This window comes from Malaclemys terrapin, chromosome 14 (assembly GCF_027887155.1).
Source record: "Malaclemys terrapin pileata isolate rMalTer1 chromosome 14, rMalTer1.hap1, whole genome shotgun sequence".
Classification (NCBI taxonomy): Eukaryota; Metazoa; Chordata; order Testudines; family Emydidae; genus Malaclemys; species Malaclemys terrapin.
In genome coordinates, this window is record NC_071518.1 from 38367700 (window position 1) to 38386361 (window position 18662).

General features: G+C 58.5%; 2 protein-coding genes across 2 annotated transcripts in view; one reads left to right on the forward strand and one right to left on the reverse strand.

Annotated features, from left to right (window-relative positions):
* Nucleotides 1–1769, forward strand: part of KCTD19 (potassium channel tetramerization domain containing 19) — a 58699-nt gene extending 56930 nt beyond the window's left edge. Inside the window, exons 16-17 of the mRNA XM_054049250.1 lie at nucleotides 654–755; nucleotides 1614–1769. Coding sequence (XP_053905225.1) covers nucleotides 654–755; nucleotides 1614–1712 — 201 coding nt within the window. The 3' untranslated portion in view covers nucleotides 1713–1769. The remainder of the gene's footprint in view (nucleotides 1–653; nucleotides 756–1613) is intronic.
* A 1947-nt stretch (nucleotides 1770–3716) lies between these two features.
* The window catches only part of PLEKHG4 (pleckstrin homology and RhoGEF domain containing G4), a 164157-nt gene continuing 149211 nt past the window's right edge, over nucleotides 3717–18662 (reverse strand). The window contains 10 exon segments of the mRNA XM_054049240.1: nucleotides 3717–5611; nucleotides 6367–6447; nucleotides 6975–7171; nucleotides 8646–8912; nucleotides 8989–9105; nucleotides 10300–10477; nucleotides 11015–11185; nucleotides 13127–13351; nucleotides 14399–14488; nucleotides 16646–16895. Coding sequence (XP_053905215.1) covers nucleotides 6406–6447; nucleotides 6975–7171; nucleotides 8646–8912; nucleotides 8989–9105; nucleotides 10300–10477; nucleotides 11015–11185; nucleotides 13127–13351; nucleotides 14399–14488; nucleotides 16646–16895 — 1537 coding nt within the window. The 3' untranslated portion in view covers nucleotides 3717–5611; nucleotides 6367–6405.

Sequence of the window (18662 nt, forward strand, 5' to 3'; positions counted from 1 at the left end):
GCCAGGGCCCGCCGCTGGTGGCTAATTGCAGTGTAGACACCTCACGCCCCGTGTGCATTATAGGGAGTATGGGAATGACACTGCATGGCAAGGAGACGAAGGCTCTCTGTGGCTCGAGCCCTAGGCTCCCACACCTTGCTGTTCAAGGCCAGGCCCTGGGGAGCGGCGGGGGCCTAGCACCCCACCTCTAGACCTGCGGGTTTGCTGTGGGCTGGCCAGGGGTCTATGGCTGGATACGTCATCCTGGGTAAATCTGTTGCTCTTCCCTGTTTGTTTCTTAAATCACTGGGTGCCCCATGTCAGCGAGGGCTGGGGTGAACAAAGCGTGAATACCTGCCCCCACCACTTTCCTGCAGAGACCCGGGAGGCTGGGCGGTTCTGGGAGCTGGGTTGGAAGCAGCTCCTTTGCAATGGCCAGTTTTAAAAAAGTGTTTCCCGTCAGCCTGTGGCGGCCGAGTTGCTTCTCACACGTCAGATCTAAGAATGTAGCAGATCTGCCACTCTGGGAGCAATGCGTTTTCTCTCCCCGTCCTGTACACATCGGCAGTACTGGGGGCCACCAGGGCTGGAGGCAGGTCTGCACGTGACTAAGCCTGAGGCTCGTTGGCAGGACCAGGCGAGACTCCTGCTGAGACAAGCTTCTTTTACATTAGACCCAACAGATCCCACCAAAGGAGTTTGTTGCTGATGTCCTGAACACAAAACCTTTTAACGATGACAGACACGTTCATGAAAAGCTACTTAGATGGGTGGAAGTAAGTATAGAGCATTCAAAAGCCTTGTGTTATTACAGAAGACAGACTATGCTGAACAAATTTACCAGCTTTGATATTAGTTTGTGGTTTCCTTGTGGGATGGTTGAACTAGGAGCTAGTTTGCAGCATATACTGATAAAAGTTGTACCGATGTTAATATTATGAGTTTAAAATCATACCAATCTGTCAGATGGCTTCAGTTAAAGCAGAAGCCATTCGGGGAATCATTTTCTCCACCTATAAAATGGACATAATGATACTTACCTTCTCTAGAGCTCACTAGGCCTCAGTTGGAGTATTGAGGAGCAGTTCAGGAAGGATGTGGACAAATTGGAGAAAGTCCAGAGAAGAGCAACAAAAATGATGAAAGGTCTAGAAAACATGACCTATGAGGGGAAGGATTGGAAGAATTGGGTTTGTTTAGTCTGGAGAAGAGAGGACCGAGAGGGCACATGATAAGAGTTTTCAAGTACATAAAAGGTTGTTATAAGGAGGGAGAAAAATTGTTCTTCTTAACCTCTGAGGACAGGCCAGGAAGCAATGGGCTTAAATTGCAGCAAGGGAGGTTTAGGTTGGCCATTATAAAATACAGTCTAACTGTCAGGGTGGTTAAGCACTGGGATAAATTGCCTAGGGAGGTTGTGGAATCTCCATCATTGGAGGTTTTTAAGAGCAGGTTAGACAATCACCTGTCAGGGATGGTTTAGCTAATTAGTCCTGCCATGAGTGCAGGGGACTGGACTAGATGACCTTGCAAGGTCCCCTCCAGGCCTACAGTTCTATGACTCTGTTAAGCGCTATGCTGTTTCACTGCTCTGTATTATGACTGATGAGTAACGGTTGGATTATTCCTTTCAGTTTACACTACCATTTGCGTGGAAGTACAGCCACTGCATTGATTTACTGCTAAAGAAAGGGTATTCCAAATCCATATCCTATTTTGGCTTGGGAAAATGAGTTACAGGAGCTTTAATAAAGTTTGACCTAAATGTTTCTCACTGTGAAATGTCTGTCCTTGCTTCTGACAGCTCAGCTGGTAAATCAGACATTACCTATGTGGAAGGTTATACAGGTCCCAGCTAAAAAGCCTTTCTAAGGTGAATTAAGGATGAGAGAACTAGTAACTTAAGCATTAGAAAAACCTTACACAAAACTTTTAGTTCACGCAAACCAACCAACTAAACCCCCAAAGAAGCAGGAAATTCAGAATTAGGTTAAATGTACCAGAAACAAAACCAGTTGAAAAAGAAGACAAGTGCATGTTCAGGCCTCCGAACACCTGTAACTGTCCCAGGAGAGACGCCAGCCTCTCAGCTTTCCTTGTGTGGGTGGAACAGACCAGATGTGATCACAGCCTGTTGGTTTTCTTCTGTGTGTGTGTCTCTCTCACACCCCCTCCCCCATACTGACTGCTGCTTGGCACCACGCTCCCCTTGCCCACAACGCATGGTAACGATGGCAGATACTGTCACAAACGTGCTCTACTGTAACGACCTGCTTCGTATGTGGAACTAGACGACCTCGGGCGACACGAGTGATTGACAGGCACGTGGAGTGGCTGAGGAGCCCTGGGGGCTCTAGGGAACAGATGAGGCCAATAAACAACTTCAAATGCCTCCACTGACCAGATCTGTGACCTGACTCCATTTGGGCCAAATAGCGTTTGAAGAATTTTCTAACCATGCAACAGCTTGTTTGCTTAACGTCAGGCTTTGGGGGGGAATGCAATTGCCAGAGAGACGGCCCTAATGACCGGATGCAGTGTTTGTTAGGAAGCGGACAGGCCTTCTCCAAATGAAAGCAGAAGGTTTTTCCCAGCAGTCATTCGATAGCCTATTTTTAGCTCTTTGGAGCAGCCCTCCCATTCTGACAGTATGTCAAAACAAGAACTTTGAAATGTGCATTTAAGCAACGCTGGTCCTGTGCATTAGAGCACAACTAGCTTAGCCAGGTAAACGGACTCACCCCGTCCTGCTATGGGCAGAAGATTTTACGTTACCTGCCGTAACGTTTTGGCCAGTATTCCTTTGTTCGCAGCTTTGATGGGAGGCAAACCCGGGCTCAGTCCCAGCCTTACATCAAGGTGCAGTGCCTGCAGCTGTCTAATGTGCATGGGTGAGGAAGTGGGAATTCGCTAAATTTTTTTAATGACACCGGTGCGTGCCTCAGTTTCCCCTCTATGTTCCATTATTACCCATTGGGGGGGAGAAGAGCTGTTTGTTCTCTGGGCAGACTGGGACATGTAGGTACGTATGTCGCCTACTTATCTGCGCCTGAACGGGTCTTTAAAAAAAGGCTGCCCCCCCCCTCGTCCCCCCAATCAATGAAAAATCCAAGCAGACAATGGAAAACCCACTCACCGGGATATGACACCTAGCAACCAGTGCCCCAAAGGGAGGAGGATTTCCCCCAGCTCTCAGCAGGGAAGCTGGCACAGACCCCAGCTCGAGAACAGAGGACTGGGTATGTGTGAGGTGGAGGGGGTTGGGGGCTCTCCCCTGGAAACGCACTAAGGAGGTGAGACAGAGAGAGCCTGAACAGCTTGGCTGTAGCAGAATGGACCATGCTTTAACCTTCATTTCTCGATGCTAACCTGCAGCCTTCCTATGCTTTGTGCCAGTTTAAACCCGACTGTTTGGCCAACGCCGTTTGAGTGTCACTGCAGATACTTGCTGAGGTGCATGAATCCCTGAGGAGTGCACAAGGCTCTCTCAGCTGGACCTGCTGAACAGAACTTCTGGCACAAAGAAGGAAAACTGACGCCCCCGAGGTTCAGTCTTAGGAGGCGGTGAGGCCATGTGGCCGACCCTGAAGGAAGAGTGAGACCTCCTTGGACTGTTCCAAAACTGGGGGGCGGGGGGGACGTCGCACCGATCCTGTGGCTGCGTGACAGCATGCATTCCACATTCCAGCTTCCCGTCTCTTGTCTCCAACATGAATATGCAACACAAATCAACCTCATACAAAGAACATAACCTTTATTAGGTCGTGAAAACAACTCCTGGCAAACCAGGTGGCAGCTGAACATTTCTAAAGATTCTTCCAGCAATGCAGAAACCTCTTTAACAGGAATTTCAGAAATTGGTCACAATGGTACTTCCATGTCCCCCTTGGTTTGTTGGTAAAGTCTTTCCCTCGTTAGTGGTATTCACTAGCGCTGGTTGATGCACAAAGCTTCAGAGATTTTACACAATAGGTTTTAAAATCTTGCCTGGCCAATTGTTTACCCTGCATTATTGTATAAAAAATGTCAATCATCTTCCATTTTGCCATCTGAGAAGGAATACGACTGAAAAAGTGTCAGCTTATTAACAGAACATCAAAGACGTGTCCCATGGACATTACACGGATTTCCAAACGCAAAGGAACAGGCTAATATGCAAAGGCTAAATGGGTGCCCATGAGGTTTAGCATTGATGAGCCTGGGAAGCAGTGAACTGTGAATGGACCAAAACCAACAGCTATGCGAAGAAACCAGTTACACGGTTGCTGCTCCCTGCTATTCCTAAGGCCAAGTGTGATGTGTGTACGTGTTGCGAAAGCTGGGGGATAAAGGTTTGCAGCAATCGAAGAAGCCGTAAGTAAACATGCTGTCAGTCAGCAGGTTTGCATTTCCCCTACTACATGTTAAATGAAAGTATCGCAAGCCAAACAAGCCCAAACTTTCCTGACCGCGCCTACCAAGGAGCTCAAACGTTACTGACTATCCCAAGGGGCGCATCATGTACAGGCAAAGGTTTGTCTCTACTGGAATTACACGAAATTAAAGCTGGGGCCTTTACTGTTTCAGTGGCATAATAATCTGGGCTCAACACACTCGATGGCCGCTGTGCTCAGACGTGGGCTTTGATTAACACCACCACATGCTGGGGCTGGGTATCTGAATGGGACTAGAACACACGACATCTGGCAGACTAGGCCATCATACTTCCATGTCCACCCCTCTGCACTGGCACGTCCCCTTTCCCTCTACAACAGCCTCTCCGCAATGCTGACTTTGCCACTTCTGCCTCATGCGGGGCTGATTTTAGCAGCAGGTCTGCCACCAAGACAGCAACTAAGCTGGGACTGGACAGCATGAACAGTTCCCTTCGTCTCTACAACCAGACACGCTGGAGAGCCAGGAGAGCATATCTGGGTTGTCCTGCTGTACCCTGCAGGACTGCTCCCACTGCCGTCGCCTTTGACCTGCTCTGGCATCTCTGTTGTGCTGGGGGCTCCCCACTCCTGCCCTGGGAACAGGGCTCTGCTGCCCAGTGGGATGTCTGGTTCGGGTGTCGATATTCCCAGCAGCCAGACAGGGAGGTGGCAGACACTGACAGCTGATAGTGGTACTAAGGCAGGGAGCAGCTCAGCACTGCAAGCACCTGAAGTAACAATGAACCTGGTGTTATTAAAACAAAAGGGTCACGCCAAGGAAATAAATTATCGCGACACTCGGCCAGTCTAAGACCAAAGGGAGGCCGTCGCTCTCGCGCGGCAGCGCAGCCCACACGGAAAATACCTCGTTTCCTCCTCAAGCCCTTCCAGAAACGTTATAAACTGTGCAGCACAAAGAACAAACCGAGTAACAAAATCTGTACAGTCCAGAGCTTCCAGAATACTCTGGCTTTGCAAACTGCTATGTTACTTGTTAATACATTTATAAATAAAGGACTAACTGCCCCTCCAACACACCAGCGACGGTGTCTAGTTAACAGGGCGCTAACTGGGGCGCTCCCCAGCCACGTGCCAGGTCTGGACTGGTTTGAAGAGCCCGTGGTTGTGCTTGAACAGCTCCAGGAAGGCCGGCAGTCTCCTTGTGCTGGTCAGAGATGTGGACTCTTCGGTGGGTTCAGTGGAACCAGCGATCAGACCTGGAACACAGTCCCAGGCAAGGGTCAGGCTTGCTGCACGCTACCCGGGGGAGGACTGGGGCCATGTTTGCGTCAGCTGCTCTCAGATACACTCTGCTCAGGAGTGGGTCATGTGGTGTCCCCTTCGGCAGCTCTCCCCAGGCCGTGCGGTTCAGCGTCAGTGGCGCTCTCCTGGAGTGCCATGTGCGGCCGCCCTCCCAACCCTGTATCTGCCGGACAGCTGCAGTCCCCCGCGACAGTGCAGAGCTGAGCGGGGCCTCAGGGCAGACAAGCAGAACCAGGCCACTGCTCAGGGGATGTTCTAGCAGCGGCTGGCCTTCCTAACGAACTCTGCTAACGAGGGCCCTGTCTCCTTAGGCTCCGGTGACAGACACGGCGACTGCGCTAGCAGCAGCCTGGGGGGAACATGGTTGACTCCCAGCGCCCAGGCAGAGGGGCTGGTGAGCAGCACGCGGTTGGCAAATGGGAGACAGGGTAGTGGCTAGACGGCCGGGTCAAAGCCAGCCTAAGGCGCCGCACTGGGCCAATGGCACCGAGATCGGACCCGAGCTACCGCCCCCGTGTCCTCGGTAAGGACTCTACACATTGCCGCAGCTGCTGGGAGCCAGACCCTGCAATGTGCCTCTAAGCAGCTGGGGCCCAGTCTCGGGTTAGCCAGCAGCACCGCACGCCATGGGAGCCAGAGCTGAGAGTCTCCTGGCGCAGGGCACGGCTGCCAAACCCGGCCAGCACCGAGCCCCCCGGCGGCTACTTACAGCTCCGTGTCTTCAGGCAGAACACTTGTGCAGAGGGGCTCACACGACTGTCGAGGGGCTCACGGCGACCGGGCCTGCTGTCTGCAGGGGAGAGAAGCCAGCGTTAGGGGCCACCAGCCCGCTAGGCCGGGAAGAGGAACGGGCTGGCAAGTCAGAGGGATGCCAAGGAGACACGGTAACAGAACATCCCACCCACGGCTCCTTCATCCCGTCCCCCGCAAAGCACACCCACCCCGTCCCTGGGAAAGGGGCTGTGGGGCATCTCCGAAGCTCCATTACTCTTCCTAGCAGCAGCTGAAAGTTGCTTGCCAATGCCCAGGCGTGGCTGAGTACCCACTACGAACGGCACAGAGACGCCGCCCGGGCTGGCACGGCAGCTCCCTCCTCAGGGCGGTGTCCAGTTGCTTTGTTAGGATCCCACAACGCTGGGGGGGGTCGAGCCTGACTCTCTGGAGGCAACCTGAGCTGTGTCACGGGAGGAAATCTCATGTCCCCGGTGCAGCCCCTTTCGCTGGTGGGACGCCTGTACCTGTGGTGTTTCTGGCACGGCAGGGAGGGGTCGTGCTAGTGGAGGAGGGCACGTGGGGGCCGTAGCTGCTTTAACTCACCGCAGACCTGGACTGGCTTTTAGCGAATTTGGGGTTCTCGTCCAGCGCGGAGCGGTGCCGGGAGCCCAGCGGCGGGTACACCGGCGAGCCCACGTCGTCACAGAAGCTTTCCTGGGGGACGCTGGAGACACAGCCGCTGTCGGAGCCACTGGAGCCGCTGCCCGACATGCACTGGGAGGACTCGGAGCTCTCCGTCGCTGGGAGGAGAGAGGGCAGGAACCACCCGTAAGAAGAAGCCACCCAAGCTAATCCCAAGCTGCACACACCAGGCTCCATGGCCACCCCACCCCAGGGCAGGCTGCCCGCGGGCCTGGCTAACACTCACAGCCAAGGGGGCTGGAGGACACAGCACCGGAGATTCAGCGGGGGGAGGGGAGTGGGTTTCAGCATGAGCCGAGCAGGGAGGGGACACAAGGGGGGAGCCGGGAGCCCTTGGGTGGTTAAAAGCCCCATGGCACATGCTGTAGCAGTCGTGCTAGACACGTGTCCTGGCCTTCTCCCTCCATACATCTCCCCTGCCATGTCAACCGGAGCCGAACCGCCTCGCCCTAGACTCTGCCCCACGTCGCTGTGCGCTGCTAATGAGTTACCCAGAGCGGCAAGTGCTCCCAGTCTATCCGTGCAAATAGCAGTCTGGGCTGAACGGTGCTTGGCAGGGGGGCCTTGGGCGTGGCAGGGGGGTCTAGTGACAGGACAACAGTGGGGGACTAGAGCCCTGGGTTCAGTTCCTGATCTGGGGGAGCCTGAGCAAGCCACTCGGTCTCTCTCTGCCTCAGTTTCCCATGTGTGCTCTGCTCCGTCTCGCCGGGGCTGTGAGGAGAAATGCCTGTGGCGTTACGAGGGGATGGTGATGAAGGCCAGGGAATATGGATCCACTTCGTCCCTAGCAGAGCAGCACGGTCCCCATGCAGACCCCAGGCCTGTCGGAGAGCTCCCGCTTTGCTCCCCACCACTGCCAAAAGGTGACCTGCTTCAGAGCTGCTGGTTCAGCTGATGACCCTGCGAACATGCCAGAGGAGGCCGCAGGTTCCTCCTGCGGGTATCTCCACTGAGCTGCTGTGCCGGGGACTCCCCAATACCTGAGGGCAGAACAGGGGGGTGTCCCTCTGCCCCCTCCCCATGGGCAGCAGACAGCTCCACCCGCTGGTGTGGGGCGCAGGCGAGCTCTGCAGAGGTGACACGTGGAGCTCTACGGGGTGGGGGGTGGTTGCCCCATCAGCTCCTTCAGGAAGGGGGGTCAGGGATGCTGCAGAGAAAAGGGCACACCACGGACTGAGCGCGCAGGGGAGCCCAGGACCCTGCCTAAAGCTGGCAGAGCCGCGCCTGGGGCCTGGGAAAACAGCCACCACGAAACACCAACAGTCTCACGTCGAATGCACACAGGGAGGGGGGATGGCAGAGGGGTTGGGGGACGGTACCCGCACGGGGCACTGGCTGTGAGCTGAGGCCCCAGCAAATGGGCAGAGGGAGACAGGCCCATGGGAAGGGAACGGGTGAAGATCATGTAAGCAGGGCCCTGGGCTGGTTTGCACACGCTCTGCCCTGCCCAAGGGCCCGGCCCGATGGCAAGGAAGCTGGGTGAGGAACGGGCCGCATCAGGGCTCTGCGCTGTGGCTGTCCAGGCAGCAGAGGGGCTCCCTGCGCACCCAGCGGCTGTCCGCTCAGACGTACTCAGCGAAGGCTGGCTGCTGGTCTCGTGCTCCTGCTCATCCTCCTCGATGCAGGCGCCGGCGTGGAAGGGGCGGCTGGGGGCCAGCACACACGGCAGCAGGGCCTGCTCCAGGTACATGTGCAGGTTGAGGGGCCCGAGCAGGGAGGAGGAGGAGGACGGGCTGTAGGAGGAAGGGGTGCTGCCAGCGGAGAGCGGCGTCTGGGTTCTCTTGTAGGGGTTGGAGTGGTCAAACAGAGACACCGCGATGGAGGCCCTCGTCCGAGCTCCTGCCACAAAACAAAGCCATGAGTGTCAGCCCTGCGCGCTGGCTCTGGGCGAAGGGGCAGCAGGGCTGGCACCTACCTCTGCCCTTCATGATGTAATCGATGGCGCGGTCGTTGATAGCTGCCTCGCTGGGCGTGATGTCGAGAAACGGCTTGTTCCCTACCCCCATGGACACCATCTCCTGCCTGCGGATTTCTGGGGAGACAGAGCAAACTGCAGGCTCTCTCCTTTCTCCAGCACAGAGGAGACTGCACTGACCCCCTGTGCCCCGAGCCCACAGCAACCCCTGGCAGGCTGCTGGATCTCTGCTAGCGAGGCACCGGGCCCGGCCCCTCTGCCACTCACTGCTCGGGGGACGCTCTGCGAGCGAGCCCCACCAGGACTGGCAGCTCAGAGCCTCCAGTCGTGGGAGCTCTGGCCAAGGCCGAGTGCGGGGTCGGGCTCTGGATGGAGGGTCTTCAGCTGCGTGCCTGGGGGAGATGGGCGCCGCCCTGCAAGCCCCAGCATAGGGGTACAGGGATAGTAGCCTGCGTGGCCTCCTGGAAGGGACATTGCCCTAGGACTCAGGAGACACGAGTTCTCATGTTGGGAATTTATTGTAATCGTTTTACGTGTGCCTCAGTTTCCCGCATGCTTTGCATTGCTACCAGTGCGGGGGAAGGATTATGGTTGCTCTTCGGGTAGGCTAAGGACGCCACTAGGAACTTAGGTCAGTACAACCACATCACTCGGGTGTGAAAGATCCTCCTCAGTGGACTTGCTGGGCCGAGCTCAGGCTCAGATGGTGCAGACACGGGTCCTGCCCGTAAGGAAGAGCGGGACCCGGGGGGGGGTGTCTGGCGCATGGTGGGGGCTCCTCCAGGAGACTGTCTAGAAGCTGGGGTGTAGCTAGGGCCGGCTCCAGGGTTTTGGCCGCCCCAAGCAGCCAAAACAAAAACAAACAAACAAACAAAAAAGCCGCGATCGCGATCTGCGGCGGCAATTCGGCGGGAGGTCCTTCGCTCCCAGGTGGAGTGAGGGACCGTCCGCTGAATTGCCGCCGAATACCTGGACGTGCCGCCCCTCTCCGGAGCTGCCGCCCCAAGCACCTGCTTGGTAAGCTGGTGCCTGGAGCCGGCCCTAGGTGTAGCCCAGAGCTGGGGAGCTGTCAACCCTGGCTCAGTCACTCATTTGCTGAGTGACCCCGGGCAAGTCTCTGTCCCTCAGCCTGGGCAGCGGGACCCAGCCGTGCGGTACAATCGACCGAGGGAAAGAGCATGGGAGTGTCATGGTTCCTCGCTGCATGCAGCAAAGCAGCTACACAAAGCTCCCAGGTTCCCTGGGTCAGTGTGGAGAGCAGGTACCCAGGGAGCCCCCAAGGGCTGGAGATCCCACGGGGAGGGGCCGCACCTTTGTTGCGGGTGGCCTGCTGCCACAGGATCTTGGCAATGTCCTTGGTCCAGACTTGCTTGGTCTCCGCTGTGCTGGCCTGGAGGACGTACGTGTCGCTGGACTTCCGCCGCCGGAACCAGATCTCAAAGCGCAGGCCGCTGTCCCCGGTGCTCTCCGTCAGGCCGATGTCAGCCGTCTGGGGAGAGGGAACATGCAATGCTTGGGAGGCACGGGGCGGTGGGAGGCTACGGGGGCACTGGGAAGGGGGGGGGCATAGATCTGTCCTGGATCATGCCCCCCCCAGCCCATGCCCCGGAACACGTCCCACTCTCCAGCACACCCCTGGAGAGGCCGAGGGAATTCAGCCCCTGGCCTGCACGACCCTCATGGTGAAGGTGGCTGAGGCCCGGCCCCCTCTCGCCTGGCAGAGTCATGGCACTGTGGGAGCAACCCCCCCCCCCCCCAACGCTGGGCAGCCCTTGCCAACAGCATAGCAGAGGAGAGCAGTGCTCTGCAGGGAACACAGGGCCACACGCACATCGTCTCCCTCTGGAGCCCGTCTGCTACACCGGGCAGGGACCATCGCTGTGCCCTGCGTCTGTAGTGTCTGGCACTGGGGGGTCCTGGCCCAGGTCTGGGCTCCGAGGGGCTCCCGCAGTTCAAGTGACAGGCAGTAGTAAGAGTGTGCCCAAGAACGCCCCCCAGAGGAGCAAGCCGCAACGGCGGCCCTGACCTTGAACGAGCGCTTGTAGATGTACACGTCGAAGCCGCCCTCGATCCGCTTGGGCTTGCTGAAGAGAATCAGGTCCTCGAACAGGAAGACGTGTCTCTGGCACTTCTTGCGGCCCAGCCAGATGGTGAACTCGTCCTGCCGCATCAGCTGCCCCTGCTCCTTGAGGTTCACCTGGCCACAGGGAGCGCCAGCCCAGTAAGGCAGAGCCCGCAGCTGAACCGGGGGGGGGGGGGGGGGGACCCATGCCCAGCCCCACATCACTGGCTTGACGGCAGCAGACGAACAGCTGCAGAGGGCAGGGCTGTGTGTGGAGAGCACGAACCTGGCACTTGAGGCAGCCTGGTCCCCGTGTCCCCGGCTGCTGGTGGCCAGCTATGGCGGAGGAAGGGAATTTGCAGAGAGGAAGATGGGGAGATTGAAAGAGGAACCTTCCTTGCTTCACCAGGAACCAGGGATCCCAAGAGAGACCCAGTTCACAACAGTCACCCCACAGAGCCCCACTTGAGCCCTCGAACTAGGATTGAAGTGGGGTCTAAGCAATACCAAGGCCTGGCCGGCCGCCTGCTGGGGTGAATGTCCCCCTGCAAGAGTCAGGGCTGCCAGTCACTTGCATGGCAAGTCTGGAGGTACCCGCCAGGGCCCGTTCGCTTCCTTATCGAGGGGGAATGTGTGAGGAAGTGGGAATATTCTGCAATATCTGTATGACTCCGAGGGCATGCCTCAGGATGTTGCATTGCTACCCAGCGAGTGTCAGAGAGTTACCAGTGCTCCTGGAACAGCACAGGAGGAGTGAGTGTCACCTCACTGCCTGGGAGGGAATGAAGGAACTGGCTCAAACCAACCCAAATCAACACAGGGTCCAGTGAGACAAAGAGACGCCCCAAGGTCTGAATGATCAACACCTAAGAGCAGGAAACCCAGCAGGTGGGACTGGGAACGGAGCTGGAGAACAGGGTGTCAGGGGACTGAAAGAAGGGGGTTTTTGGGGGGGACTCACGAGTGTGAACTTGGGGAGACAGGTGACGGGAGAGAGCCAGAGATGAGTCCATGGCAGCTTGGCTGGCCCATCATGGCGCTGGCTTAGCCAGGGTGGACTATGGCTTAACTTCTGCCTCTCTGGGCTAACCCCGGTGCGTTCAGATTCTGTAGCCAGGTGACCAATGGATGGTGCGTGGTTTGGAGAGGCTGCCTGTGTCGCTGTGGATACTCACTGAGAGCACTGCACCCTGATGGGGGACAGCACAGATCTCCCACAGGAGTCTGGCTGGGCTGGATTCAGTGTAGGGAGCCATGAAGAGAGACGGGGTCACTGGTGCCCACAGCCCAGTCTCAGAGGCTTGGAGGTCACAGGCCTGCCCTGGTGGAACGGTGTGGGACCTCGGGGCCCGGCCCACTGCCAGCAGACTGGTTACAGGCTGGGGCACAGATGCTGGGACTCTGGGACAGATTGTTACTAGGTCACTGGAGAGAGGGGCGGAGCCCGCAAACCCTGTGACTAGTAATGGTGACCCCGCTGGCCGGAACCTCCCCCACGGCCCCACAAGCCGGGTCCATCTGTGCCCCCAGCACGCCTGCGAGGAAGAGAGGCTGAGCTCAGACCCGAGCTCTGGGAGGGGAAATCTGGACAGGTGGTTCTGGGCGTGGCAGGCGGCACCTGTCCCCACCCGGCTGGGGAAGATCCAACACCTCAGCCTGGGCTCCGCTCCGCTGGCCAGTGAGCAGGGACGGCATCATAGCCGCTATACAGGGCACAGCCCCTTGCACTCAGCCAGGACTTGATACAGCTCAGGCCTAGGCTACACTAGAAGAGGAGGTGGGCGTCAGCCCTGAGCGATGCCGTTAAGCCGACCTAAGTCCCCATGTGAACAGCGCGAGGCTGACGGAAGAATTCTTCCATGGCCCTTGCTGCCGCCCCTGGGCAGGGGGAATGCCAACGGGAGAATCCCACTTCACAGCAACCGCTGAACCGACCGCAGCCTGGGGGCTCAGTACCTCCTCCCACGGCCATGTCCTCTGGAAGGCCCAGGGGGGCTTTGGGATCCAATCCCCCATGTGGAGGGCAGAACGAACCCCCCGCCCAGGGAGAGGGAGAATGCGCTGCCCCGTACGTACATCACAATCGCGGATGGCGTCCATGGCTAGCAGGTCGTTGCCGTGCCGAAGCTGGAATTTCACCATCTCCTCTGCTGCTCGGAGGTAGCCCAGCTCCTGCTCCTGGGCCTCGCTGCACTCCTTGATCAGGTCCTTCAGCAGCAGGGCGTATTTACTCATGCGCTGGATGGGCTTCAGCAGGTAGGAGGCGAGATCCATTTTATCCCCCAGTTGCACCTGCTTGAACTGAGCCCCCCCCCGAGAAAGCTGGTCAGCAGAGCGGTGTGTGTGAGCAGCCGCTATTCCTGGGGCGTGGCAAGGCCTCCGCTGCCTCGAGCCCAGGGGCTGGGACGAACGGCTCGCTGAGTTTGCCAAACACTCTCCCCTGGAGCCTCTGCTCACTAGGGTTCTGTACACTACGGGAAGGAACGGAGCCAGGACGTGCAGAGGAATTAATAAGGAGGAAGCAGCGGTGCAAGGATATTTTGCGCCCTAGGCGAAACTTCAACCTTGCGCCCCCCCCCCCCCGCACATCGGCTCAGTGAGGGGCAAATCCCAACGAGCCTTTATAGATCCCAGGGGCCAGCCTGCCCAGGGGCTGCTCCCCAGACCAGGTTCCCCCGCAGGGCCCTGAGCCTGCTCCGGGAGGGGCAGTGGCGGTGGCTCACATGCCCGGGAGCCGCAGAGCCCGAGCACGGCGAGGAGGAAGCCGGGGGGTGCATGGGGGCCGTCGCCTGCATGCATCCTCTGCAGCCTGCAGGAGCCCCCGGCAGGGGGGCGGGGTGCCGGGCCGCAGCCTGGGCAGGAGGGCTGGCGGGGGTGCGGTGCCGCCGCCTTTGCAGGGATGCTGCCCCCCTGCACCGCACTGGCTCCTCCATGGCTGGGGCTCGCCGTCCCTGTAAGCCGACGCTCTGGCTCTCGGCGGCTCCTCCCTGCCGAGCCAGGGCACCGCTTTTTGGCGCCCCCAACCACTTGGCGCCCTAGGCGACCGCCTAGTTCGCCTAGTGGTTGCACCGGCTCTGGGAAGCAGTTGTTTGCAGGAGCCCTTTCCAAGGCAGAGTATTCTGCATTCCAGTCCCCTTCCCACTCCGCTCCTCACACCGTGTAAGCCAGGCAATTCCAGGAGACCGTTTCCTGCACCCAACAGAGCCCATCTTCCCCAGCCCAGCACAGAGACAGCACCCTGTGTCCTGAACAGGGGCTAGGTTTCTTTAAGCAGACGAGGGAGGGCCCCAATCCCAACCCCAACGAACCACAGAGCCCTGATCTGGGCTCGGGGCACAGGGGATTTACCTTAAAGAACGTGTTCCCATGGCTGGCCAGCAGCGAGTCGGATTTGGGTTTGTTTTTGCTGTATAACGCATACATCCCAAACTGATCCTTCTGCAACAGAAACAAACACCCCTGAAGGACCCCTACACAGCCCGGAACGGTGCGGCTGTCACCCGAGTTAATGCCAAGTGACTCCGTTTCCTTTACAGAGAATTGCTGCAGAGTCTCTCCAAACTCACTGCCCCAGGGCCCCGGATGTTAGCTGGCTACACGGGGCCTGTGCACATGGGACCTGGGGAGGACGACTCTCCCTACGGATTCCTGGGACCTTGCCAGGAGCCCTGGGTAACTCCTTCAACTCCATGTCAGCATTATGGGAGACAGGGTTGTTCGCTGGTTCCCCCCAAGATCTTCCTTCTGCCCCTTGCCTGGGAGTCCCTGTGGGCTGTGGGGCTGCAGACCCTTACAGTGACCGCTGAACATGGCTGGAAAGAGACGCTGCAGCTGGCGTTCCAGGCCTGGTGGAGAGGGAAACAGGCTGTCCTGCCACAACTCTGCTTAGAGCCAAGGCTCCCTGCACCTCTCCCGCACTGTGCGTCATTATTAAAGCCACGTCCAAGAGTGGAGGCGCTTTGCACTTAGGGCGTATCTACATTGCAGTTAAAAGCCCATGGCTGGCCCGTGCCAGCTGACTCGGGCTCCCGGGCTAGGGGGCTGTTTAATTGCAGTTTAGACTCCTGGGTTCGGGCTGCAGCCTGAGTCTGGGATCCTCCCACCTCGCAGGGTCCTAGAGCCCAGGCTCCAACCCGAGCCCGGGAGTCAATACTGCCGTTAAACAGCCCCGCCCCATGAGCCCCGGTCAGCCGGCACGGGCCAGCCGCGGTGTCTAATCGCAGTGTAGACGTACCCCGAGAGACCACCTGCTCCTGCAATTCCTTCCGCATCTGACGTCACAGACGGAGGGTGAGGTGGAGGATGAGTCACAGGGGCTGACGGACTCTAAAGAGCAACGATCCTGTTGCCCTGGACATGTCCCTGAATAGCCAGGAACGACGGGAGAAAAATGCAGCATCTGCTTTTCCCCAGTCTTGGCAGAGCTGCCTTGAGCACAAGCTGCCTGCTGCACACTGGCCGCCTCCGCTCACAAGCCCTGAGGCTTTGTTGCCTGGAGGTGGTTTTGCTGGTGAACTGGGAGCAGAACCAGGCCTAGGTCGGAGCAGGAAGGGGCCAACACACCCGCTTCTCCCATGGTTTGTGCTGGGACGGTGGGCGTGGCATCAATAAAGCCAGCACAGGCAATCCGGAGCTCTCAGCAGAACTGATGAGAGTCCCCTGGCCATGTCCGCGTTGTGTTCCCCAGGGCTGGATTGTCCTACTGGCCTCCATGTGAATCCTGGCTGGTGGAGCAGACTGACTATGGGTAGCCAGGAAGTTTCTCTACGCTGCCCTCTGGCCCCAGATGGAGCTTTCAGAGCAGGCCAGTGTACAAAGCTCACTATCCCTCCCTGCAGGAAGCCTGGGGGTCTGGGGGCCTGGCCCAGCCATCAGCGCCGGTTCGGGCGTCCTGGGGAACACCAGGGGCTGTGCGTATGCGGTGAGCTTGGCAACGGGGGAGAGATGTTCATTAAAGTGACAGAAAATGCTGAGGAGAGAAGTGCTAAAAGGGACGCATAAGTAGTGAGCACAGAGCAGAGCCTAGGAAATCAGCCCGGGGCAGTTCTCGTCGCTCCCTCGGGTATGGGGTCCAGCGCACGGCTCTGCCGGTCTCGGGGCCCTGCCTTTCTTGAGGGCACCGCAGCTTCCCTTGCCAATGCGTCCCCAGACTGCGGCTCCTCCCCACTTCCCAGCCCCTGCAGAGGCAGCCGTGCCATGCCTTGGGGACCCTAGCGTATTGGCCCTGGCAGCTCGGACTTGACTGCATGAATGTGCGCTGCTCATTCCCTGTATGATCACAAGACCACGTGTCTTACACACCTGGGAGCAGGCTCTAGCCACTCACTGCGTGAACAAGACACAACTCCTTCCAGGGCAGCAAATTCCTTTCCCCTCCCAGCTCCGCGAGCCCAGCTGGGCTTCGGAGCGAGTCTCGTAACAGGAACCTGGGCTGCTCCGAAGGCATTACTCTGGGGCTGACCCCGAGGGACAGGCTCTGCAGTAACCCCTGCTCTGAGCAGAGGGTTCCAGCAAGCAGACTGCACAGACAATGGCACCTTTCACGGCCCAGCCCAGCAGCGGGGCAGGACAGCCAGGCGGGCGCAGGGGCCTTACGTGTCTGAGGAAGCCGTGGCTGACGCGCAGCGGATGGTTACAGCAGCTCTCCAGCTCCCGCAGGAAGTACTGGCTGTGAAAGTCGTAGAGCTTCTCCAGGTTCCCGAAAATGACGCTGCGCTTCCCTCTCAGGTCCTGGGGCAGGTCCAGGCGCTCCATCTCGGGGAAGTAGCTCTCGATGATGTAGCACAGAGACCGCACGTACTCCCGCTCCGTGGTCACCATCTCGTCGATGATGTGCCGCAGTTTGCTGCAGAGGCAGAAAATCTCAGTCGGGAAGGGGTGCCTTGGGCTCGGCTCCGCCATCCGGGGCAGCATCAGAATCTCGGCTTTCATTTGAAAACATTCTGTTTCCTGCCCTGCTAACTGGGAAGGACAGCGTGAAAGCCTGGCTCCTGGGGAACCAGCTCACCGCGTACATGCCAGGCTGGTCACTAACAGAGGAGGTAAGAAAGTGCAAGATAATGGACACTCATGTGTGGGTGTTGGGGGAGTACAGCCATCTTAACAGCCTTTCCTGCTACACCCCCACCGCCTCTGTGAGAAAGCTACTCCCCACTCCCCTTGCGCACAGGCAGCCTGCCTTGCCATGGGTAGCACCGCTAGGCTGGCCCAGGGCAGACGGCTGTCACAGTGAAGTGACTAGAAAGGCAAATGGAAGCCCTCAGGGCCCCAGGGTGCAGGAGGGCGTCACACAAACCATGGAAAACTGCTCTTGGGAAGAATGATCCAAAAGGCCCCTCCGTGGGAACAGTGCCCCGGAGAGCCATGGGAGACAACAGCCGTGGCTTCCAGCTCACTGGCATCCCAGCCCCTAGCAGGGCGGGGTGGGCCTGTCTCCATGTCTCTCCTGTGACCCCCTACCACATTGCTCACGCCTGGGCATCTCTTGGCCGGGAAGGTACTAACCAGCTGAGGCCTGGGGGCTTGGCTTGTGTGCTGCGTAGCCAGCAGGGGGCAGAGGTGTTGGCAGGTCCCTTCTCTGCACCCCAAGGGGACTGGGACTACGGAGAGACTCTTTCCTTTGGGGGCGGGTGCAGGTGGCTTTTAGCTGAGACGCTTCTGCTATTTAACTTTCCTTGGGAAATTAACTCCTTCCTGCTTGCTTCACCCTCATGCCCACCCCTTTCCCTTACAGCAGCACCTGGATGGGAATCAGGAGGGAGCAGCAAAAAGCCCAACAGGACCCTGCATCCGATGCCCTCAACAGGGGTCATACTCCCAGCCGGTTGCCCCTTCCAGCCTGCACCCCTCAGCCTTCGCCAGGTGGGTGCTGGGACAGCCGGGCGAAGGCAGTGACTGCTGGGTAGGGGAGAGACGAGGCTGTTGTGTGACAACTCAGTATGCAAAGCACTGCTCCCAGGGCACACAGCCACGCCGTTCCATCCACCCAGACTGAGAGGAGCATGGGATTTGCGCTGCGGGATCAGACCACTGCTCTTGGCACGGGGGGGGGGGGGGTCCTGCACAGAGGCCGTGGGACTGGGGACTGCCATCCAGCCCTCCCACCCATGGGGAAGCTGCTCATCGGCCTCTTCTCTGGGGCGGGCCTTCAGCGGGAGGGTCTGCACGCTGGCAGCTCACTGGCCTTGTCCTGCAGCTGGGCTGGAGAGAACCTGACAGGAAACTCCGCTCCAGACCTCTGCCTCATGCCTCTGCGTGGCAAAACCACGCCGGTTACGCTGTGCCCCTGGAGGAGGGAACGCCTTGCCCCCTGCTGACAATCCCTCCTGCAGTCTGCCATGCCGGCTACCTGTCCTGCTCAGGACAGCCCCGGAGGAGGGAAAATGGTAGTGGTCAGGTGGGCTCCTCGGCAGAGGGAGAACCCAGCTGTAATCCTGATTTACTCCACACCAGCCCAGACAAAGGGAGCTAGCTGTGTGAGCGCTGCGTGTCCCTGCTAACCTGGCAGATCTCCTCACAATCACAAGTGAAATGCAGCGACACTGGGGCCCCACTGCGTGAGACAGGGATTAGCAACTACTCCCGTTAGCACGGGGGGTGACGTTGCCCAGTG